The sequence below is a fragment of the Pan paniscus genome, chromosome 8 (assembly GCF_029289425.2).
Source record: "Pan paniscus chromosome 8, NHGRI_mPanPan1-v2.0_pri, whole genome shotgun sequence".
Taxonomy (NCBI): domain Eukaryota; kingdom Metazoa; phylum Chordata; class Mammalia; order Primates; family Hominidae; genus Pan; species Pan paniscus.
The window spans coordinates 112345049-112369275 of record NC_073257.2 but is presented as its reverse complement, the minus strand read 5'-3'; the positions used below and the strand labels follow the sequence as shown (position 1 = coordinate 112369275).

At 42.9% G+C, this 24227-nt stretch overlaps 1 protein-coding gene and 1 long non-coding RNA gene across 2 annotated transcripts; one reads left to right on the top strand and one right to left on the bottom strand.

The window, feature by feature from the left end:
* Window positions 1-1649: 1649 nt before the first annotated feature.
* Window positions 1650-22258, bottom strand: WNT8B (Wnt family member 8B). Its single transcript, XM_057298972.1, has 6 exons — window positions 22191-22258; window positions 6322-6355; window positions 5399-5537; window positions 4272-4397; window positions 3340-3482; window positions 1650-3123 (listed from the first exon to the last, which is right to left on the bottom strand). Exons 1-6 carry the CDS (start codon window positions 22256-22258, stop codon window positions 2578-2580), a joined length of 1056 nt encoding a protein of 351 aa, XP_057154955.1. The 3' UTR covers window positions 1650-2577.
* LOC129393239 (uncharacterized) lies at window positions 2592-21778 on the top strand. Its single transcript, XR_008620017.1, has 5 exons — window positions 2592-6426; window positions 7077-7211; window positions 13664-13710; window positions 20765-20876; window positions 21338-21778. It is a non-coding gene; the product is annotated as an uncharacterized LOC129393239 (long non-coding RNA).
* Window positions 22259-24227: the final 1969 nt, after the last annotated feature.

Here is a 24227-nt window from a genome sequence, read left to right as displayed (position 1 = left end):
GGACCTCCCTCTGTTTCTGTCTTCTGGCTGAGACAGATGGGCTCCTGAAGAGCACACAAGAGGTGGAAGGGGCCTGTGCTCTGCACTCTCCCCACAGTAACTTACTAGTTGGGGGAAGAAGCCAGTCATCTTTCTCAGCATCAGTTTAAATCTGTAACACAAAAGGTTTGACTAGCTGACCTCAAAGATGTCTTCCCAAGCACCAGTTCTGGAGTTGTCTACTTTGTAAAGGGACCACGGCCCTGGCAATTGAGTGTAAGATGAGAACTTAAACTCCATGATGCAGCAATGGTGGTTGTTCACCACTATCTCTACTCTGGTGTTTGTTGAATGAACAAATGAACAAGTGGATATTGCAAAAGGAAGGGAAAAGCAATACAGATCCAAGGCATCTCAGTCGTGTTTTCTTGGTAGAACTGGAATGAATCTGGTATCCATTTGGGGGTATAAAACAATAACCTATGAAATAATGTTCTGGCGGCCTGACGTATTTAGAGTGCTGACCTGGAGTTACCAAATATGAAGCACAATAGTTCTGCTTTTATGCTAAGAGACCTGGAGAATGTAGCTTTACTTTACAACATTGTGCTTTTAAATTTTCTAGCTACCTTGCCAAACTTTCTTCGTGTACATTATAAAGTAATTCTGCAAAGTGGGACAGGTAGGTTAGTATATGCTGCTTCTTGATTAAGGAGAAAAGGTGAGTTGGGAGATTCAGGAGGTTCAGATAAAAGCAGAGGGAAGGCGTGAAGGGCCTTTTGCTGAGAAAGCTGGAAATTAAGCACTAAGAACACCTGAAAGGAAGTGTATCCCCAGTCAGGAAGGGGAAACTCTCTCCTCAGTAAGTGTTGGTAAGACCAGAAGGTGTGTGGGTGAGGCCAAGGGTTTGGGATCTGACCTGGCCATTGCCTTAGTTTGGAATACGGGAACCCTTGACTCTTACAGGTGAGCCCCTAGAGTCTTGGCTTTTGTTACCTGGAGCCAGCCACACTGCTTTCTCCTACTCTGGGAGAGGAAGGTTGAGGTCGTCTAGCATCTGACCAGTTCTGCTCTAGAAGAGCTGCCCAGCCCCAGACCTGGGACTGTCCTAGGGCAAGGAAGCTGGCTGGGAAGCCCCTTGGGCTACAGAGGGTCTGTCAGGGATTGGTTCTTCCCTCCCCAAGGTCTTGCTCTGTTTCATAAACAAGTCCCTGCTGTACTCTCTGAGAATAAAACCAGAAGACTCAAGTACCACAAGCAGCAAGCTCATGGCTATTGAGTGAATGTATTAGAAGATTTAAATAGATGATTTACTAATCCTTGGCAGCTTAGCCTCAATCCAGATAACTGCTTGGGCCACCAGGGAAGTGAGGCTTTAGGGAGGATGGTATCCTGCCAAGATGGGAGGGAGGAGAGAGCCTACAGGTTGTATCTGTTACCACAGCCCACCCGAATATCCTCAAGAATAAGTGCAGTACCTAGAAAAAGAGCACATATCACAATGACTGCAATAAATTAAGGTTCAAGGTGCTGAACTTCCTATTAAGCAACAGTTTCATTGCAGGAAGTTTACTCATCGAAGGAAGATATCCAGTGCTCTGAATCCTGCCTGTTTGAGAACCAGGTTAGTGAGAAGGAAGAGTCTCAGTTTCTCCTTCTTAGGACCTGCCTCTAGAGGTGCAGACCAGGATCTGAAGAGGAAAGTGGCTTTATTTACCTCAGTCTTGGCTCAGAGGAACAAAGATCCTTTGGAGAAGAAGAGGTAAAGTTGGTTGCTAGGAGGAAGTAGGTCAGGAGAAGGGAGAAGTTACCTTTAAAGGGTAGGAAATGACTGTAATCTGCCCTTAACGTATTTCCTAGACCTTCGGGGTATGTATCTGGAGTCCCTCGGGTTATTGTCTAGGAAGGTCATTGCCCCACTAGTAAAGTCCATTCATGATATGATACCACAGGGATGAGTAGCACCCTTGGTGTTCAAGTTAGCACTCCAGAGCTCCCTCTTCCATCTTCAACCTCTGCCTCTAGGAACCAACCCCAAAGACATGCTTTTCCGGGGCCAGTTTCCTCAGTTTTTCTGGGAAAGGAAAGGGAGAAGAGGAGAGAAAGCATTCAAGATTCCTGGGGAATCTGGCTCAGCAGGTAGCAGGGGAGGAGCTGTGCAGAAGAGAGGTGCAGCAGTGGGTGAGCCCTGGTAGCCGACAGTGGGCAAAAGGGCAAAGCTTTGACTTTACCTGGGTCCTGCGTGTCTGAGAAGGGTTCTTCCAGCGCCTAAGGCTTGATAGGCTAGGTCAGACATTAGGGCTGCTAGGAGAGGGGAGGAGGAACACCTGTTCTCCTAATCCTAGGAAGATCAGTAACTCAAAGCCTGAGTTCTCAGACCTAGGTGTGGCTGCGAGGATTCAGACAGAGCTCTAGGAGAGCACAGAGGAATTGGAGAAACAGGCTGGAAAGTGGCAAGCTTCGGAGAAATTGCAGTCTCTCCCTCTCAGGATCCCTAGGTCTGGGAGAGCGGGTTCCCCATTCCCTAGGTTCCACAATTACCGGGGTCTCTAAAGGAAGCCAAGAACCAGTGGGAAAAGGAGGGGGCAGAGGAAACCCTTAGGGTTTTCTCCCGGGTTTGTGCGCAGCGCCCCCCCGCGGCCGCTCTGCGCGGCTACAGAAGTACTTGGTGACCCTCCGGCGGCACTGCTCGCAGCGGACTGCGCAGCACCAGTGGAACTTGCAGTTGCAGCTGGACACGGTCTCGGCCCGGCGCTCCTCCACCGCCAGCCCGCAGTCCCCGCAGAGCCGGCGGCAGCTGCGGCGTTCCCAGCGACCCAGGGCCCGCCCGCGCCTTAGGCACTCTCGGCCTTCGGTGCCCAGCAGCCCTAGCGTTTTGTTCTCCAGACAGTAGTCCGGGGAGTCCTCCAGGTGCACCAGCTCCCGGGTAGAGATGGAGCGAAAGGTGTCGGCGATGGCGCCGCGGCCGGCCGCGCTGTTGCCAGCACCCTGCAGCAGGTCCACCTTGAGTGCTGCGTGGTACTTCTCCTTCAGGTGCGCGCCCACCTCGCGGAACTCGGGCAGCTGCAGCCAACAGGTCTGCGTGGTGCAGCTGCCAGACACGCCGTGGCACTTGCACGTGCGTTTCATGGTGCCCTTCACCGCCTGGGGAGAGAGCTAGGAGTGAGAGGCCCGGGATTAAGCGCGTGGCGAGTTTAACTGCCCCTGTGGGAGTTGCGAGAAGTCTAGTTAGTCTACTGGGCCAGCCCACTTGGTACCTCATTTTGCCAATCTTTTAAATGAACTGAAGAGTTGTCCGCACCTGGAGCTGGTAGTGGATATAGCCAGCAGCTGCCTATTTCCAAGGGCTGCGGGACTCACCTTGCGGCCAGCCTCGTTGTTGTGCAGGTTCATGGCTGCCCGTGCATCCTGTCCTGTTTCCAGGGCATCGACAAACTGCTTGGAAATCGCCTCTCCGAAGCCCACATTGTCACTGCAGCCTCCCCACAGCCAGCCTTGTCCCCCTGGAAAAGTGCAGAGGGAGGACAGGTCATTGAGCAAGCGGGCGCAGAGCCTCCTGGGCTGCTGTTTCTAATTGGGTTGGGGGTGGGGGGGTCCAGGATAGGAGAGGATTAAGGTTGGGCGAGTGCCCTGTATCCAGATCAGTTGCCGTCTAGATTTGTTTTTGCCACTTTTACACGCCCACTTCCAGGTTCAGCCAATCCCCTGCTCAGGGCTCAACGACCTAAGTAGTTGCCGAGTGGATTCTTTGCAAGGTGCCAGCACACTCCTCTGCCAACTGTGCCTCTTCGCATGGGCAGAGGGTGCACGTGCCCTGCTGGTGATTGAAGTCCAGAAGGGACAAAATGGTGCCAAAAAGATGAGGAAAGCTCGAGCATTGAGGGGGAAAGAGGGGTACAATTGAAATATGGAACAACGATGTTGCAAATTGGTCAGGAGGGCTCAGGAGATTGGAGACGGCGCTTGGAGGTAAAGAGTGGAAAGTAGACGGGGATAGGCAACACGGAAGGAAGTTCCCCTTGTGTTTGAGAGAAGCAACAGAGGAATCCCCCGAGTGTTGTTTCTTTATTTTTATGTTTAAATTAAGGAAACTACTCAATGGGAAAAGAAGGTTCTAAGCTACATTTAGCCTGGCTTGTCATTGTAGGGCTTGGGATCAAACTCGTTCACCCATCTTCCGCATGATTTTCTTCATATTTAGAAGAATACAGCTCTTCTTCACCCCCACCAGGCTTTTCATTCTTTATGTGCGTTGGCTGGCCTATGGTACCCATCCCTACATTACTACTCACCCAGTTGCCCGTTGCGGGAGTCATCACAGCCACAGTTATCAAAATCTCCAAGGCTGCAGTTTCTAGTCAGGGTATACATGACTCCAGCAGAACTGATGGCATGCACAAATGCTGTCTCCCGATTGGCTAGCAGGAACCAAAAATCCAGAGTTAGAGGGAGGGGTTTCAGCTTAAAGAAATACCAGACATGCTACCTTTCTTTAATAACCATCATTATATCCTCTTTCCCTAGCTCCATCCTATTTCCCCATCTTTATTATTATTTTTTAACTTTTATTTTTTTGCAGAGAGTCGGTCTCACTATGTTGCCTAGGCTTGTCTCAAACTCTGGGCTCAGTCTTCCTACCTCGTCCTCCCAAAGAGCTTGGGATTACAGGCTTGAGCCACTGTGCCTGGCCTTCCCATCTTTATAGTGTATCTTACCCTCTTCCATGGTCTGCCCCATCCCTGGCCTTAGCCCTGCTCTTCTCACCTCCTGTCTTTTCAGGTCACACATTTTATGACCAAGTGGCTAGGGTACTGTTGACACACATGACTGTAAATGATTTAGATTGGAAAGAGCCTGAGGAAGAAATGGGGAGGGAGATGAATCTGGAGGCTAGGTTGTAAAGAACCCATCCCCACTTCCTCCTGGAACACTTAGGGTCTAAGAGTCATGTGCAGTTAGTCTTGAAAAGAACCTCTGATTGGTAGCTCTTTCATTTACTGGCATGGCCACTCTTTATCTTCTCCATGGGAATCTGGTCTCCAAGTCACTCTCCACTTGCCCAGTATCTCTCTGCTGAGGAAGGGGCTAAGAGGTCTGAGGAATTATGACCCCTGCCTACCTCCTGATATTACTTACATTGTGAGGAGACCTTTAGCCACCTGGGAGGCCAAGGATGGTATGGGATTGGGAGTAAGGCAAGATCCATTTGTTGAACAATGAGAGTGTTGAGAAAGAAAGAAAAAACTCTACAGGTGGGAAAAAGGAAGTAGAAAAGGAAAAGAGAAGATCCTGGAGAGGGAGATGACCTAAGAGAAGAGAGCAGGTGAGGAATAAGGGTGTCGAGGAGGCAAGGGGCTATCCCTGGGGCTCTAACCTGTGACCAGAGGGTCCAGGGAGCTGTGGCTGAGGCTTTTCTTACCACTGCGAAGCCCACCATGGCTGGACAGCTGCAGGGCTCTCTCAGGGCAGTTCCAGCGGTCCCAGGCAAACTGATACTTGCATTCTTCAATACCACTCTGGGCACCAGCTGCCACACTGCTGGAGTAAATCAGGTAAGCCTGTAGGGACATAGGGGTAAAAATTCAGACTGAACTTAGGAGGCATTTACCCTAAACTGACCAAACAGCCCTCTTCCTGCTCACTCTCCCATCCCTCCAAAATAATGGAGTAAGCCTTTAAATATGCTGTCTCATTTGACATCACAAATAACTTGTGAAATAGGCACTATATTATAGATTAGGAAACTGAGGCCCAGGGAGTGAGCTAAAGTAATTTCCCCAAAGTCCCAGAGCTAGCAAATGGCAGAACTAGAAATGAAACTCAGTTTTATCAGACTCTAGTCCCTATTATCCTTTATTCACCTTTCTTCACTATACTATCCTGTCTCTCCAAAATGAGCCCAAATCACCTAATTCATGAAATTTAAGGAGTTCTCATCACATGACCATCTTAGAAAACAACATTTTGGAACTGAAAATGCCCATGAATGTAAAGATCATGTAGTACAATTCCAGCATTTTAAACATGGGAAACTGCATCCCACCACGGGGCACTGAGAAGGATGTGTGACTTTGCAGCCTGACACCTATAAAAGGCTGTTGACTTTTATGGCTCTGGAAATTCTAGCCATAAATTCAGTGCTCCTGCTTTCTTATCTTGGCTCTGACAGTGGTTTGCTATGTGGTTTTAGATGTGTCCCTAACACCCTCTGGGTCTCAATCTATCTGTAATATATACAGCATAATAAAATATGTGGATATAATGAAAAATCTGCATTTATCATCTTTAGTCAACAGGCTAAGATTAGTGAAATCCATATCAATTAATGGAATTTGTTCTTACCTTTGGACCAGTCATCAGGAAATTGTTCACCGACCTATAAGGGAAAAAAAAAACAAAAACAGAATATAATGCAGAGACACCAACTTGTTTCTGCTTCCAAGAGTGGTAAGAATTACTTCAGCACATGTCATTAATAGGAAGAAAGGGAAACTAGTTTTACCCAGGAAACACTGTGCATAACAAACCTACTAAAGATAATTTACAGCCAGGTGGGGTGGCTCATGCCTGTATTCCCAGCACTTTGGGGGGCTGAAGCAGGTGGATCACTTGAGGTCGGGAGTTTGAGACCAGCATGGCCAAACATGGTGAAACCCCGTCTCTGCTAAAAATACAAAAATTAGCGGGGCATGGTGGCAGGCGCCTGTAGTCCCAGCTACTCAGGAGGCTGAGGCATGAGAATCACTTGAACCTGGGAGGTGGAGGTTGCAGTGAGCCGAGATTGCGCCACTGCACTCCAGCCTGGGCGACAGAGCAAAATTCCGTTTCAAAACAAAAAAAACAAAACACACACACACACAAAACTTAGTAGAAAAAGCATGAATAAAAGTAGTATCATTTCCTTGCATTGTTAAAGCCAGGTAAAATTTCCAGTACCATATACCTGATAGTGATGGTTGCTGATTATTCTGCCATGAAGTGGGGGAGAGAACTAGCATTAACTCCTGACTATGTTCCTTATGCTCTACTCTCGGTATTTTACATGTTGTTCTTGTTAAATCCTTACTGTCTCAGGCATTATTATCTCTATTTTGCAGACAGGAAATCTGAGACTCCAGAAAAGTTAAACGTGTTCAGGCTCACCCAGCTAATAAGTGAGTGAAGCAGGATTTGAATCCACGTTCATCTGACTCCGTGGGACGTTAGAAGGATACTTCTCTAATTAGGAAGAGGTAAACAAACAGTGGAATATCTCTCTAGGGATTGAGTCATAATAAAACTCTAAAAATAAGTAATGCGATTTGGAAAAATGGTTTGGCTGCCCCTTTTAAAACTAAAAATGGGCTGGGCACAGTGGCTCACGCCCATAATCCCAGCACTTTGGGAGGCTGAGGCAGGTGGATCACCTGAATCCAGGAGTTCAAGACCAGCCTAGGCATCATCATGGCAAAACCCCGTCTCTACTAAAAAAAAAAAAAAAAAAAAAAAATAGCTAGGCATGGTGGTATGCGCCTGTAATGCCAGCTACTCAGGTGGCTGAGGCACAAGAATCGCTTGAACCTGGGAGGCCGAGGCTGCAATGAGCTGAGATTGCACCACTGCACTCCAGCCTGAGCAACAGAGTGATATTCTGTCCCCCCCCAAAAAAAACAAACAAAAAACAAAACAAAACTAAACTAAAAATGAACTTGTCATATGACTTAGCAATTGCACTCTTGGGCATTTATCCCAGAGAAATAAAGACTTACTTTCACTCAGAAATTTGTACCTGGATGCTCATAGCCACTTTATTAATAATAGTCAAAAATTGGAAACTACCCAATGTCCTTCAAAGGGTAGTTTAAAAAACTGTGGCCGGGTGTGGTGGCTCACGCCTGTAATCCTAGCACTTTGGGAGGCCAAGGCAGGCAGATCATGAGGTCAGGAGATCGAGACCATCCTGGCTAACACGGTGAAACCCTGTCTCTACTAAAAATACAAAAAATTAGCCAGGCGTGGTGGTGGGCACTTGTAGTTCCAGCTACTCAGGAGGCTAAGGCAGGAGAATGGCGTCAACCTGGGAAGTGGAGCTTGCAGTGAGCCAAGATCACGCCACTGCACTCCAGCCTGGGTAACAGAGCGAGACTCCAACTCAAAAATAAAATAAAATAAATAAATAAATGAATAAAAAATAAAAAACTGTGGTACATTCATACCATGGAATATTACTCAGCAATAAAAAGGAATGATATGTTGATACATGCAACAACTTGGATGAACCTCAAGGAAGTTACGGAGTGATTAAAGTCAGTCTCAGAAGGATACATACTGCATGATTCTATTTACATAACAATAGTGAAATAATAAAAATTATATAATTATAGAGCTGGAGGACAGATCAGTGGTTGCCAAGGATTTGGGATGGGGGATGGATGTGGCTGTAAAGAGTAACATGAGAAAGTCTTGGGGGAATGGCCAAATGTCTTTACTGTGGTTATACAAGGCTACACATGACAAAATTGCATAAAGCCACATACATGAGTACATGTACACATAAGTGCATGTAAAAATGGTGAAGTCTGAATAAGCTTCATGGATATCGTACTAACGTTGTAAGATGTTCACACTGGGGGAGGTTGGGGCAAGTGTACATGGGACTTCCCTGTACGTTTCTTCCCTGTACATGTCTTGCAACTCCATAATTATCTAAAAATAAAATGTTAAATATATATGTACATATACACATGATCTGCAGGGCTAAAGACTTGGAGAATGACTTCAGTATAGGCATTTGAAAATCAGAATCTATTATCTATTATCTTTGTTTTTCCATTATAATGTGAGAAAGTAATACGGAAATCATTATGTATTGTTCCATGAAATCTGGTGTACCCCTGCAATTCTGAAGGCCAATAAGATGCTGAACATCACCAGAAAGGGGATTGGAAATGAAATAGACCAAGAAAGTTTCTTGTCAGGCCAAAAGAGCTTGGCTGACTTTCTTCATAAAAAACATATACAACACCAAAAATGTGAGTAGTTTTTGAAAACCAGTATTAACAAACTAAGAGGCTGCCATATGAGAAGATGAAAAAGATTCTAAACGAGTTGTAATAGAATTTTAGAAAATCAAAAATACTATGAAGTCTATCAAAACTAAGGCCTATTTTTTTTTTAGACGGAGTCTCACTCTGTCACCCAAGCTGGAGTGGTGCCATCTCAGCTTACTGCAACCTCTGCCTCCCAGGTTCACACCATTCTCCTGCCTCAGCCTCCCGAGTAGCTGGGACTACAGGCACCCGCCACCATGCCCAGCTAATTTTTTTTTTTGTATTTTTAGTAGAGATGGGGTTTCACTGTGTTAGCCAGGATGGTCTCGATCTCCTGACCTCGTGATCTGCCCTCCTCGGCCTCCCAAAGTGCTGGGATTACAGGCGTGAGCCACCGCGCCCAGCCACTAAGGCCTACTTTTTAAAGCTTGGTAGGCAACCTTAATTCAACTGAAAAGAAGCACTGCTTGATCAGGTGTAGTAGCACCAGCAAAACACAAAAATACAATTCAGAATGACCTAAATGAATTCACAATTTCCAAAGCCATTATAGGTTTGGACATGAATTTCTGATCCTTAAAGACATGTCAGAGGAGTCAGCCAGGCCCCTTTGCTTTGGGGAAAGGGGCCTGAGCTTGTTCCCACTCAGAAAGGCACTTTTTATGTTAGGAATAACATTCAAAGATTTTGGGCATTACCAAGCCTGACAGAGCTAGTTCCCATTTTCCGTAAGACAGAAATTATCAGGAAAGAAAACAAAACAACAAAGCAAATTGAGTGACAAAGAAAATGCTTTGCCATAGCTGGGGTGAAGAGTCTTCCTGTGAAAGGAGTCTAAGCCGGAACTACAGGGAGTAATAGACAGAGATTCTAGAGAATTCTTTCCTGGAAGATCCTACAATATGCAAAGATTTGTATGATGTCCAGGTCAAGCCCAACTGATCAATGAATGAGACTTAATTGAGCACCTGTCATGGAACAACACTATAGGCCTTATTTGGACAACATTCCTATAAAGTGACTTGTGTTTTTGGTTTTTTTGTTGTTTGTTTTGTTTTGTTTTTGGAGACAGAGTCTCACTGTATCTTGCTCAGGCTGGAGTACAGTGGTATGATGTCGGCTCACTGCAGACTCCGCCTCCCGGGACTTGTGTTTTTTTGTTTGTTTGTTTTTTGAAATGGAGTCTTGCTCTGTCTTGCCCAGATTGGAGTGCAGTGGCATGATCTCGGCTCACTGCAGCCTCTGCCTCCCGAGTTCAAGCAATTCTCCTGTCTCAGCCTCCCGAGTAGCTGGGATTACAGGCGTGTGCCACCACACCCAGCTAATTTTGTAATTTTTGTAGAGATGGGGTTTCACCATGTTGGCCAGGCTGGTCTCAAACTCCCAATCTCAGGTGATCCGCCCACCTTGACATCCCAAAGTGCTGGGATTACAGGTGTGAGCCACCACGCCCGGCCAACTTGTGTTGTTAACCTCCGAGTTATTTGCAGACATATTTGAACCTTATGGCTGGCTTGTTCATATCCAAAATATCCTATATTAAGAAAAGACTCAGCTGGGTGCAGTGGCTCACGCCTGTAATCCTAGCACTTTGGGAGGCCAAGGCAGGCAGATCTTGAGGTCGGGAGTTTGAGACCAGCCTGACCAACATGGTGAAACCCCGTCTCTACTAAAAATACAAAAATTAGCTGGGCGTGGTGATGCACGCCTGTAATCCCAGCAACTCAGGAGGCTGAGGCAGGAGAATCACTTGAACCCTGGAGGTGGAGTTTACAGTGAGCCAAGATCGTGCCACTGCACTCCAGCCTGGGCGACAGAGCGAGACTCTGTCTCAAAAAAAAAAGAAGACTGTCCTGTAGTGAGTACCAAAGGAGGAGGATCTTGTTCTTGGTCAATGAAACAATGACATGATTTCCTTTTGGGGGTAAAATATAGATTGCAGAAAACATAGTGAGTGTGTATTGTGAGAAGATGCAAAGGAACCAAAAAGGAAGGAATTTAAGTGTTTGTATGGGTGCCACCTCTATGTGGCAGTTATGTGATTGAAGGAAAGATGCTAACAAACACTGAAGATGTAAATTTGTTTTAAGATATAAATTTTGTTTAACAAATGGAGGCTGCTATATAGACAGAACATGGTAAAACAGTATACTCCCAGATGGAGGTACAAGCTTCCCATTTCCCATGAGGTTGTAAAGTTGCTGACAATATTACCCAGATTCAGGACCATTCAAAGGGTTCATGACTTCCTGAACCCTCCCAGCTCTTCTCAGACCTTTGCTTGAACTCTAGACTTGCATATCCAACTGTATTCTTGGCATCTCTCCTTCAGTGTTTAATACGCACCTCAAACTTAACGTGTCCAAAACTGAACTCCTGATCCTCGCTGCCATCACCCAAGCCTACCCCTTCTGTAGTCTTCTCCATCTAAGTAAAGGACTGTTCCTCCTAGTTGCTCAGACAAAAATCATGAAGAGTCATCCTTTTTTTGTTTTTTAAGACAGAATCTTGCTCTGTTGCACAGGCTAGAGTGCAGTGGCGCCATCTTGGCTCATTACAACCTCCACCTCCTGGGTTCAAGCAATTCTTGTGCCTCAGCCTCCCAAGAAGCTGCAATTACAGACATGCACTACCATGTCCAGCTAATGTTTGTATTTTTAGTAGAGATGGGGTTTGGCCACGTTGGCCAGGCTGGTCTCAAACTCCTGACCTCAATCAATCCGCCTGCCTCAGCCTCCCAAAGTGCAAGATTACAGGCATGAGCCACCATGTCCAACCCATAATAGAATATTTTTTGACCATAGAAAGGAATGAAGTACTGGATACAAGCTACAACATGGATGACCCTTGAAAATATCATTCTGAGTGAAAGAAGCCAGACACAAAAGGCCATAAATGATATGATTCTATCTATATCAAATGTCCAGCATAGGCAATCTCATGGAAACTGACTAGATTCACAGTTTCCAGGGACTGAGGGGAGGAGGAACGGGGAGTGAATGCTAATGAATAAAGGGTTTCTTTTTGAAGTGATTAAAATGTTCTAAAATGGATTGTGGTGAAGGTTGCACAAATCCATGAATTGGCTAAAAAAAAATCATTGATTTGTTAAAGGGTGCCTTTTATAGTATGTAGATTATATTTCAATAAAGCTATTATTTAAAAATCTCACTTATTCTTGAATAAGTACCAGTGCAGAAGCCACAACCAGCACACCTTGAAGCCTCACAGCAACTTTTCTCTGTTTCATATGAAGGTTTCCCTTTCCTCTTTTATACTTAAGTATGGGCTGCCTTAATTATCTCTGTATACCCTCCAGTTCCTAATCTAGTACTTTGAACATAGTAAGTGCCTATAAAAGTGAATTGAATACAAGGATTTTGAAATAAAAAGGATAGACCATCAGATGCAGCAGAAAATGTAAGGAGAAAAAGAACTGCAAAAAGATTTTGAGAAATATAGGAAGCCTGTGGCAAGCCAGTGCTCCCACTAATTTTTTATTGTAGTGAGCAGATGACTGTGCCACATTAGGAGATGATCAACTACAAGAGTAACAGAGTGAACACTGAGCATATGTACACAGAGGTTAGTGCTATAATCAAACCTTTAGCAAAGTTAATCTGACACACTTAGTGCTGTGCATAATTGTTATTGTGCTTCATAGTAATTAGGCATAAGTGGTAAGCGATTTACATAAATAACTGTGGTTAGTTGTGCTTTTACACTGCCAAGTCAAAATTTTACAATTGTTTCTTCTCCTTGTGTTAGCTGTCCAGTATACGTGTGTGTGTGTATACACTGATATAAAGTTTAATCATACCATGTAATAACAACTAGCATTTATTCAAGTATGTGAGGAACTCTTCTAAGTGCTTTACCTGTATCATCTTTTTAAATTTCCGTAGCAACTCCATGGGGTGGGTACTATACTTTTCATTGAGTGTTTATTCTGTGCACACGAAGTACTTTTATTTATTTATTTAGAGAGAGGGTCTTGCTCTGTTGTCCAGACTCAAGAAATCTTCCGGCCAGGTGTGGTGGCTCATGCCTGTAATCCCAGCACTTTGGGAGGCTGAGGCGGGCGGATCATGAGGTCAGGAGATCGAGACCACGGTGAAACCCCGTCTCTACTAAAAATACAAAAAATTAGCTGGGTGTGGTGGCGGGTGCCTGTAGTCCCAGCTACTTGGGAGGCTGAGGCAGGAGAATGGCGTGAACCCAGGAGGCGGAGCTTGCAGTGAGCCAAGATCGCGCCACTGCCCTCCAGCCTGGGTGACAGAGCAAGACTCCATCTCAAAAAAAAAAAAAAAAGAAATCCTCCCACCTCAGCCTCCCGAGTAGCTGGGACTACAGGCACATGCCACCATGCTGGCTAATTTTTGTATTTTTAGTAGAGACGGGGTTTCATAATGTTGGCCAGGCTGGTCTTGAACTCCTGACCTCAAGTGATCCGCCCATGTCGGCCTCCCAAAGTGCTGGGATGACAGGGATGAGCCACCGCCCCCGGCATATTTTTATTTTGTATTTTTTGTAGAGACAGGGTCTCATTGTGTTGCCAGGACTGACCATGTACTTTGAAGTGTTTTACATATTTTAAGTTCATATAATGATCACAATTATATGAGGTAGAAACTATTATATCTTTCATTTTACAGAAACAGAGACTGAAACACAGAGTGGCCACCCAGCCTCACACAGCTAGGTAAGTGGTGAAGCCAGGACTGGAGCCTAGGCAGTCCTACTCTAGAGCATGCACTCTACCTGCTGTGCTTTTCTGCAGCCCGTTTTTCCCTTGCTCTTATTCCCACTGGCTAATCCAGGACTCCTAATTCCTGAAAAATTCTTGGTAAATATTTCTGAGAGGCCTAAGCGATGTTTCGCACACACTCATGAATACAATCAGTTAATTATCACATTGTCTCTGCTACTTTTTTATCCTTTCATTACACCAGCCTACTGCTTCTATGTCCACAAAACAACCACATCTGCCAGGGCACAGGCCCTGCTTTATCTGGGTAGCACGACATCCCCTGGGCACATTTTCTAGGCACTGTTGCTGCTCACACTGGGTTCTATGTATAAAAGAGTAGGGAGAAACAAATGCTAAAGGACACTGTAGGCAGAGGTGGGGAGGGGATACAGTGTGTGGCTTCATGACAGGGATATGTTTTGAGAAATGTGTCGTTAGGTGATTTTGTCACTGTGCAAACATCATAGAATGTACTTATACAAACCTAGATGGATAGCCTACTACACACCCATGCTATATGGTAGAGCCTATTGCTCCTAGGCTACCAACCTATACAGCATGTTATTGTACTGACTACTGTGGGCAATTATAACATGATGGTAAGCATTTGTGTATCTAAACAAAACACAGGCCTGGCATGGTGGCTCACGCCTGTAATCCCAGCACTTTGGGAGACTGAGGCAGGCAGATCACCTGAGGTTGGGAGTTTGAGACCATCCTGGCTAACACGGTGAAACCCCATCTCTACTAAGAATACAAAAATTAGCTGGGCGTGGTGGTGTGGACTTGTAGTCCCAGCTACTTGGGAGGCTGAGGCAGGAGAATCCGCTTGAACCTGGGAGGCGGAGGTTGCAGTCAGCCGAGATTGCGCCACTGCGCTCCAGCCTAGGCGACAGAGTGAGACTCTGTCTCAAAAAATAAAATAAAACAAAATAAAATAGAAAATAAGAAACAAACATTCTGAATATGAATCTGCAGAATTTGATATTTTCCTCTTACCACCCAGGACTTTCATCTTAGTGCCCTGTGATTTTGTTTTGTTCTGCCTCTCATCACTTTCCCCACAAATCTTTACGTAATATTTCTGGCTTCTCCCCAACCTTTAATCCCATCTCTTAATGTCCATAAAATGTCTCTGAGTCATCAGCTGGGCATGGTGGCTCACGCCTGTTATCTCAGCATTTTAGGAGGCCAAAGTGGGCCGATTGCTTGAGCCCAGGAGTTTGAAACCAGCCTGGGCAACAGAGTGAGACTCTGTCTCTACGAAAAATAAAAATAAAAATCATAATAAGGATGGATAAATGGGATGGAGCTCAGAAAAGAGGATATAATGATGATATTAAAAAACCAATGAGACCCTGTCTCTACAAAAAATACAAAACTTAGCCAGGTATGGTGGCATACACTATAGTCCCAGCTACTCGGGAGGCTGAAGTGGGAAGATCACTTGAGCTAGGGAGGTCGAGGCTGCAGTGAGCCAGGATTGTACACTCCAGCCTGGCTGACAGAGTGAGATCCTGTCTTAAAAAAATTGTCTCTGAGTCATGAGGCTCAGTTTGGTCTACTTTAGGAGAGAGACGTCTGATTACCGAAATTGGAGTGCTGGCCCAGGGGAAAGGAGAAGTGGTAGTGAATGAATGTGAACTATAGATCTCCATCTGAAGATTTAGCACAGAAGGCATATAGGACAAAGGGCTAAAGGCTAAGGGGAGGGTATGGAGTAGGGAAACTGCCAGGGGCTATAGCTGGAAGGTGCTCCAGTGATGCAGCTTTCTCTTAGAATGAGTTCTGACAGCAGCTTTTCACTTCATAGAACTCCCAAGATGCCTTGGGCTGGGGAGACCCTAAAGATAGCTCTTCTGAGTGAGTTTCCTTGTGACTGTCTCTGTTCCACAGCATCCACACATCTGACCTGTAGAACACACGTGCACGAGCAGACACAAAGGTATGTTCACACGTGTGCCCACACACACAGTTACACAGAAAGTAGGTCTTACTAATAACTGTGAAATAATATCCCGTTGGTCCCCAAATTTTCTTCACTACCTTATCTGATAATACTTGAGGGTATTGAACTTGGAACTATTCACTGTACAATTTGAGAGAGTTAAGTTTAAAATGCAAATATTTTTCAAGGGTGAAAAGCATGACTAATTCTTACCTATTCCAAAGTATTGAAATCAGGCTTTCCTATTTAACTAGGGGAAGGGATTAGGAGGTAGAAGTTACAAGGTATCTGAAGTCTTAAAGGGAAGAGAAATATTCAGACTTTCAAAATCAGATTTCCTCCTACTTAAAAATATGTCAAGAGGGAACAAAGCTGGTATCAGTGGAGGGATCTATTTAAGTATGGCAATAGAACACAAGCCAGATTGCAGAGAGTGAAGAGTTATGACATGATAGTAGCTAGTGCTGACTGGTTGGGGGAGGACAGCATTGAAAGAAAAAAGTGAAAGGAGAAATGATTGCAGTGGAGATTGGGGCCAGAGGAAGGTATTTTTCAAGATGAGTATAGAAAGAAAAATTCAGGAATGCGTAGCTTTTGGTCATATTCCCATAACTATTTCACCAAATTAAAGTCCATTTCTTTCTTCAAAGGGAGTTCAGCCCTGTAAATCATTCTAAAAATGTTTTTTATAAATGTGAATTTTTTATATAATGATGCAGTGCCCTAAAATATGAAAAGAGAAAACAAGTCTTGTAAGCCAATTGACAAAAAAATTTTTTTAAAGTTAAACAGATGTGACAATCTTAGCAGTAGTCCTTATATTAAAATGTATATTAAAATCCCACATTATCGCAAATCCAGCCCTTGCCAAACGATTGTTAGCAAAGGCCATGTAATAGCCCACAGGACAACTCTGTACCATGGATCTTTGCAAAAGAAGCTCAGGCAGATTCCTTCACAAGCAAAGCACAAATGTTCAGGGGATCATCTTTTTCCCTGCAACTGATATGTCATTTGTATTCCAGGATATTTTATAGAGTGGTAGGCTATCTTCCCTGTCCTCATTTCTTTCCTTCTTTATGTATTGTAGCAAGCGCTGCTGAGAAACACTAAGCTACAGAAAAGCACTTCAGCACTTAGCATCTAAATGAGGACTGTGGCAGGGATAAGCTATACTCACGCTCCTTTCCTTGGTCTCTAAGTGAGAGCTGCTAAGGAACAGCTCAAGCCACCATTCCCAGAAAGCCTGGGATCACGGGAACTTTTTCCACAGTCGTTATGGAGGCAGATAATTCCATTTTGTTTTCTGATCTTGTTGCCTTGGTCCCTGCAGTATAGACTTTAGAAAACATTTATGTTCTCAGTTGCATCGATGGAAACAATACCAGTTTATATCAGTATCAAGAAGGTGGGTGTACATGGTAACTCCAAGAATTATCCTGTAAAATAACTAGGTGAACAGCTTAAGGTTGGAAAATTGACAGGCTTTGGCACTTTAGTGCCATTTTTACTGCTTAATGGAATTAAATCCAAATAGATGGTAAAATGTTCTCTCCTCAATCTGATCCAACCATCAATTTCTACTGCCTTTTTACAGCTCCAATAGAAATAAACACAAACATGTATTTGAATGACTTATTCCCTTTTGCTAATTTGTATTCTTGATCTTCTCCTAAGGGCAATGGGAGAAATGTACAATGTTCCCCAAACTTCATTCTAATTACTGGCCTGAATCTCTCAGACACAGGACAGATAATCCTTTTGCTATCCCTCTTCTTCCTGTTTTGAACCATGGTAGTACTTGGAAGATTTAGACTAAGAGAATATGCAGTTAAAAATGCTACAGAAAGTATAGGTGAAACATGATTGGTCAGAGATTGATAACGGTTGAAGCTGAGTAATTGGGGTTTGTTATATATGCTGTTCTCAACCTTTGTAAAAACATGTTTTTCCCATAATATGAAAATTTTAAGACAAAACCAATTATTCTGAAAAGCAATAATCTATGGAATCTGGGCTCCACCAGATGCCTTGGATTAAGGTGAGGAAATACCAGACAGGATAATGTGGACAATCTATTGATTCACTACTTAGTGTCCTGGATAATGGAACCTTCAAAGTGTGATACGATAAACCTAAAGAACCTGACTACAGAAAAAGGACTGAGATTTAGAGCAGCAAATGCTAATTGCAGTTTTGAATAAAGGGGAAATTCCTCCTAATGTAGGGTGGTGTAAATTTGGCCTGGAGAGTATAAGAATTTCATCTATGGAGCTGCATAGAAAGACTGACCTATTAGCCCTCTTATAGGGTCTTATTGGGACTACTGGAATATAGCCCCATAATATGCTGGTACCATAGGATGCTGAAGTTGCGAAAAATAGGTTTATTTTTAAAAAGCGAGTTTGGACTGGTCAGATGATGGTGAATTTAAATGATCCCCTTATGATCTGATTTTCTCTTGGCTTGGAGAAAACTCTAACCTAAGAAGCATACAGAGAAATGAAATGATCAATAACAGGGGCTTACAATAAAGGTTGAGAAAAACAAACCATAAAAGTTTGGCTCATAATGAGACTGAAGCATCTGTCCAAAGTGGATGGTAGTTTCCGTTGAGAGGTCCTGGGAGTGCAGGTATATTTCAAGTGGGAGGCAATAGGGAATCTTATTTATGTGACCCAAGCTCAGTGTTTCCCTCAGCTGTTAACCTAGCCTGATCTTTTACCGAGTAAGAAAAAAAAAATCCACTTTCTGAAAAATAAAGATTTATCCTAAGAAAAATTATATTGACCTCGTTCTCTAAGCCATATGAATTCTCCCCCACTTTTCTGTTGGAAATAGACAAGCATCGTTGGAGCCCAGAAAAAAAGGAATTTTATTAATAGTCCCAAGAGATAATAGTATCACCCAATATAGAGCAGCATTAAACCAATTTTCCCAGCTGGGAAAAAGAAAAAAAAAAAGGAATATCTTTCCATGGAAGGAGAGGGTTTAGATTAAAACTCCTTTTCTTCTGGTCCTTTTTTAATGCCTCATTTGTCACTATGTAATAGCACACAAAGGAGACCCTTCTTTGTGTCATGTTGTCATCCACCAAAAACTAAAACTAAAACAAACATGCATCTTAGAGCATCCTTCTTGTCACTCACACAAACTGGTTTCATAACAAGAGCTGTAATGAAGTGTCTTTTCCCAGGATACTCACAGCCTTTGTTGTTATTAATAATTATAATAATAATAGTTATTGTCTTTCATGACAAGAGAAATAGAGATTCTGGAAAGAAACACCTAGGGCTCAAGTTGTGGAGGCCTTCAATGATAAACCTGGGAATTAAACTTCTCTGGTTATGTCTCAGAGCCCTCAGACCTTCCTACAGTGCAGCTGCTGATCTAGCCCACCTCAGAGCTACTCCACAAATCCCAGCTTTTTTTTAATGGATCAGGCACTTTTTTTTTATGAACCAAGAATGCTATTAAGTCACTCTTTTATACTGGTATTTTTTTTCCAGATTCCAAAGCAGTTCCTCACACCTTACTTTTTATTTCTTTAACTTCAGGGATTCCCAGCATCTTTGAGGATGAGAATCCTCCCCTATCATGACAGTTTTAGTGGATCTTCACTTGATCATATATGGTTTTTTTTAATCTGTTAGTGGGAAAAATTCAACATGGCAAAAACTTATGACAGAACCCCAGTATGAATTCAGTAATTTTTAAGTGAGTTTGTATTTTATTGTTCATAAAATACACCTAAAAGTAGTAGAACATAGTGTGGAGATCAATAATTTCAGCTTTATGCAGTGCTTGGTGAGAATATGGATTCAAAGACCCTCCTCCAATAACTGATTCCTTTGCCAGTCAGGAGTCCCACATGTCATCATCAGATGAGATTTCAAGAGCCATAGAAAGGTTACTCTATAAGATGCATGTAGAGGACCAAAAGATGATGTTTTTCAAAAGCTGCCATAAAATCCAAAGATTTTAGGTAAATTCTTGCCCTACTGCAGAAGAGAAATGGACCCTGTTTAAATTCCTGCTGCAGACCTTTGGAAAGAAGTAGAGGTGGTGACTTCTGTTGAAGAATGAGAGCAGAGCTATAGTTTACTTCTGTATCCCAGGGCATCCTTCTGATTTGGTGACTGAGTTAGGTGGGGAGAGAGTGAGAAATGAACAGAACTGGGTAAGACCCACTGTCATTATGACATATCATTTGGAGTAAAATGGGGCCAACCAGTTAAGGTAAAACACTTTCTAGGCCTGCTCATTCCAGATGAGTAAGTGCATTGGAAGGAAAATCAAATTGGTTCATCTCTGGCCACCATTATAATCATCATCATCTGCTTGGCTTATCATGCATTCTCATTCTCTATCTTTGGAGCCATAAGGATTAAGACAAACAAATTCAAAGAAAATAATTTTCTCAAGTTACTAAAAGACAGTTCTCCTTGGAAGTGTCCCAACTATAAAAAACTGTGGCAAATACTTTTCAAAGAAATCATCTTGTACTGATTTACCTAGTAAAACTGCATATTATAGGTGAATGTCATCATTATTCTCTCCTTTTCAAGCCCAGGAATTTCTGCAGATGGACTCTTTTAGATAGTAATTTCAGGCAGGCCTACAATTGAACAGCCAAGCAGAAATTGTGGTTCTCTATTTGTTAAATGCTTTTGAGGTCCTTACATAAAAGGTTGATAATGAAGTATTAAGAGAAACATTTCAAAGGCTGTGGTTGGTCAAATTTCTCTGCATGGCATAAAGGGGAAGATGACCTTATGCAAAACCCTGATAGTTTCATTAGAAGCATAATCAACGTTTAATGTTAAATTTAAAAATCACTTTTCAAATGCCACCACAAACAGATTCTTGGTGAAGTACAAATGTTTAATTTAAATTCGGGCTTATAGGAAAAAGCAATTAAAATCTAATTGTATTATAAAGGAGATTTGTACATTTTCTCCTCAAAGTCAGGCAAGGCGAGAAGGGCTCTTAAACCCTGTTTTTTTAAATTAGAACTTTCTTTCACATCTCTTTTTCCTTTTTTCTTTTTGAATCCAGACACTTGAATTTGGACAGACAAGCAACCCAGCCACCTTTCAGTGTGGCTGTGTCAGTATCGGAATGAAATGAACATGACCCCCTCCAGCAGGGAAGGGAACACACAGTAAAGGTATTTTTTATAGAACAATTCTTCACACCACCCTGGTGACTAGGGAAGGGAATCTCGTGTTTCTCTTTTGCTGATACTGAATCAGCTGAAGAATACCATGAACATCAGTAGAAATGCTCTGAAATAGTCTCCTCTCCCTTTTGTCTTTTTGTTCTCATGAGGGGGAGAGAAGAGAGACCTTTTTTTTTAACGTTGAAATATTTAATTAAAATGCCAATTAAAAATGGACTAATTGGTGGTTCTGCTTATAATCAGAAATGTTGCAAATTATTGTATTAACTTGCAAATAGTTTTATGAAGTTGGCATACTTCCTATCAACACTCCAATAAAGACGGCTACACTCATTTATGATAAAAATGTATTTTCAATTCTCAAAGGAAGCTTATCTCAGCAAAGAAATTTCTTTTCCTGCTTCCTCAACAGTTTATGTAGCAATTGGATTTATATCTTTGTTAAATAGATGGTCAAAACGAGAGCTGATGAAGAGAGAGACTGAGCTCATATCTGAACTGGAGAGAAACTCCGAACACCCTAGCAACCTGCATTCTGTATGTTATTGTGTACTGGTGTATTTGCTAATGAACAGTTGCATGTATAGATAGTTTATGTGGTTTCCAAGAGCTAAATGAGAATGGTGATGATATTCTTTAGCATTTGTGTTTATAATTTACAAAGCACTTTCATATACATTATCTGATTTTCTGAACAATTTAGAAATATTTGTAAATTGAACAAATTAAATACATTTCTCAAGACGTTTAGATTTCTAAAATATCTGGTTTCAAATATGTTTGCTAACCCAATGCCTGCTTAGTGGTTCAAATAAAATTTTTTATGTCTAGGAAATGATAATTTGAGCAATTACTTAGAATATCCTGAAAAAAAAAATAAAGTCAGAAAGTACAAAGTAAGATCCCATTGAATTTTGTCTCCAGACTTTACCTCAAGATCAGATTCAACACACGGTAGAACTTGCTTTGAACTACCTTCCTCCTCTCTACAATGCTGACATCAGGATTTCATGAAAAGGGCTGCTGTCCATTTACCCCCAAATCACTTTGGGGGAATATTTGTGGAATAGCAATTTATAAAAATAGGAACCCCCGCTCCCATCATTTAGTCCTTTATTGGTAGGGGTCCTAAAGATTCACTAAAATCAGCCATAAATTTAGGAAGAGCCCTACCCCATAGAACAGTTTTTCCTAGGAGAGATCTCAAGGCTTCCTACATTTCTGGAAATTAAATGAGCTTTACCCAACACATTACATACACTTACCTATTCCCAGCTCCAGGTAAGAGTCCAGGTTACTTACCAGCTGTGGCTGAGTTGGAGGACACAGGTGAAAAGAGAGATGTACACAGAAGGCTTTGAAAGAAACATAATCCTCTGGAGTAACAGCTAGAGAAAATTCCAAAAAACTGGGAGATGGGTGAGCAAGACAGAGAAATATTCTCCTCAGTGCCAGTGGGATGGAATTCTCAAAGCCCAACTTCCTTGGTGTGTAAGCGATCCCAAACAGAGTTAAGGGGAGGTGAAATGGAGCTGCCAAACGTCCAAAGAAGAGATTATCTACTTAATTAAAGTTTTTTTTCCCCTCTAAGTCCTTCAGCCAATCAGAACTCAAGTGCCAGAGAAAGATTGAGTCGATCAAAAGAACACTCCAGGATCCTCCCAGACAAATGCAGAAGAAGGGGACCAGGAGAAAGAGGACAAAGAAAGAAGCGGGGGGAAGAGACATAGCAAATCCCCTCCACATAATCACTGCATGGAGTCTCTTTCCTCCCTCTTGCCTATCCCCTCCCATCACACCACAACCTTTCCCCACCTATGCACACTTACACACAGACACACACACACACACACACACACACACACCACACACACACACACACAGCCTGGTCCCCAAAAGGGATCCAGAAAGGACTGTGCTTTCCTGGTTGTCCTCTGTAGCACTTTGAGACTGAATTTGCATTCAGGATAGCATTTTTTTGTTTGTTTTGTTTTTTCAGAAAAAAATACACCAGGTGCAGGTGAACCTCCACCCTCTGATTTGAGAATGTGGGGATGCAGTCCTACCATCTAGTGTATTCTCTGTCTAAGTTAGAAAGGCTAGAAACTTCAGGAAGCCCGATGGTTTTTTCTTCCTTTCAACTTTTTCATCACACAATTACTTACCAAATGCCTATTTTATTCTCGACACCACCCGAGGCATTGTGGAAATTTTTAAAAACCAAAACATGATTTCTGCCCTAACAACATTTACAGCCTAGTAAGGTGACAATAAAATAATGCAGTTTAATAAAGTATTAAATAGCTACAAGCTGCCTATAATAGTGTAGGCTTATTTAGGGGAGGTTTTCTGAAGAAGGTAGAATTTGAGTTTCGAAGAAGGGAAGAGATTTCAATAGGCACACAAAGGTGATCTCAAAATCCCTACTTTCTTAAACTCAGGTGGCGGAGCCAGGAGGGCACCCAGGCCCTCGCTCACACTTCTCTGGGACTCTGCTCCTTCTGTTCCCTAGGGAGGAGGGTGGCCTCAGCCACAGCACTGGGGATCCTCAAAGGGCTCCAGACTGATGTCTATGTGGCCATATAGCCCCATCTTTTTAAAAAAATTTCAATTAACTTTTGTGGGTACATAGTAGGTATATATATTTATGGAGTACATGTACATGAGATATTTTGATACAGGCATACAATGAATGCATGATAATCACATCAGGGTAAATGAGTATCCATCACCTCAAGCATTAATCCTTTGTGTTACAAACAGTCTAATTATACTTTTAGTTACCACGTACAATGAAATTATTATTGACGATAGTCACCCTGTTGTGCTATTGAATACTAGGTCTTCTTCATTCTTTCTAACTATTTTCACACCTTCTACTTTAGCATCCACATCACCTTTCTTAAGGTCTCCCTGAGACAATGGTTTTTGTTCTTTTCTTTTAACCTTGTTCCTCTTGCTCCAAAACCCTCTCTGGCTAGACTGAACCAGAAAATAAAGAATTAATACACAAATTCACTTTCTCCATTACTTAGGCCAGACAATTTAGGGGGTCTTCACCTCAGTATCTTAACTGTGTAATTTTGTTGTCCACATGGAATCTTCTAGACCAAGTCTTTATTTGGGGCTCCAAACCTTATTGTGAGATGAGCTTGGTCAGTTGTGGCTCCTACACAAACAGCTTTAGGTCCTCCTCTCTCTTCATTCAGAAAGGGAGCAGTAGAGTCTATTTGAGGCCAAGAGTCAGGTTCTAGGAAGATAAAGAGCAATGACTCCTGGATTTCAGCCTTGACTTCTTCCCTGACTACAGTTTTTGCCATTTACTTGACTAGAGAACTC

Bases quoted from the DNA above. Each gene is read 5' to 3' on its own strand.
- WNT8B (XM_057298972.1), bottom strand. From the start codon at position 22,258: ATGTTTCTTTCAAAGCCTTCTGTGTACATCTCTCTTTTCACCTGTGTC. The intron at 6,356-22,190 runs GTAAGTAACCTG...TTTCCCTTATAG, and splicing joins CTCCAACTCAGCCACAGCTG to GTCGGTGAACAATTTCCTGA. The intron at 3,124-3,339 runs GTGAGTCCCGCA...CTCTCTCCCCAG, and splicing joins ACAACGAGGCTGGCCGCAAG to GCGGTGAAGGGCACCATGAA.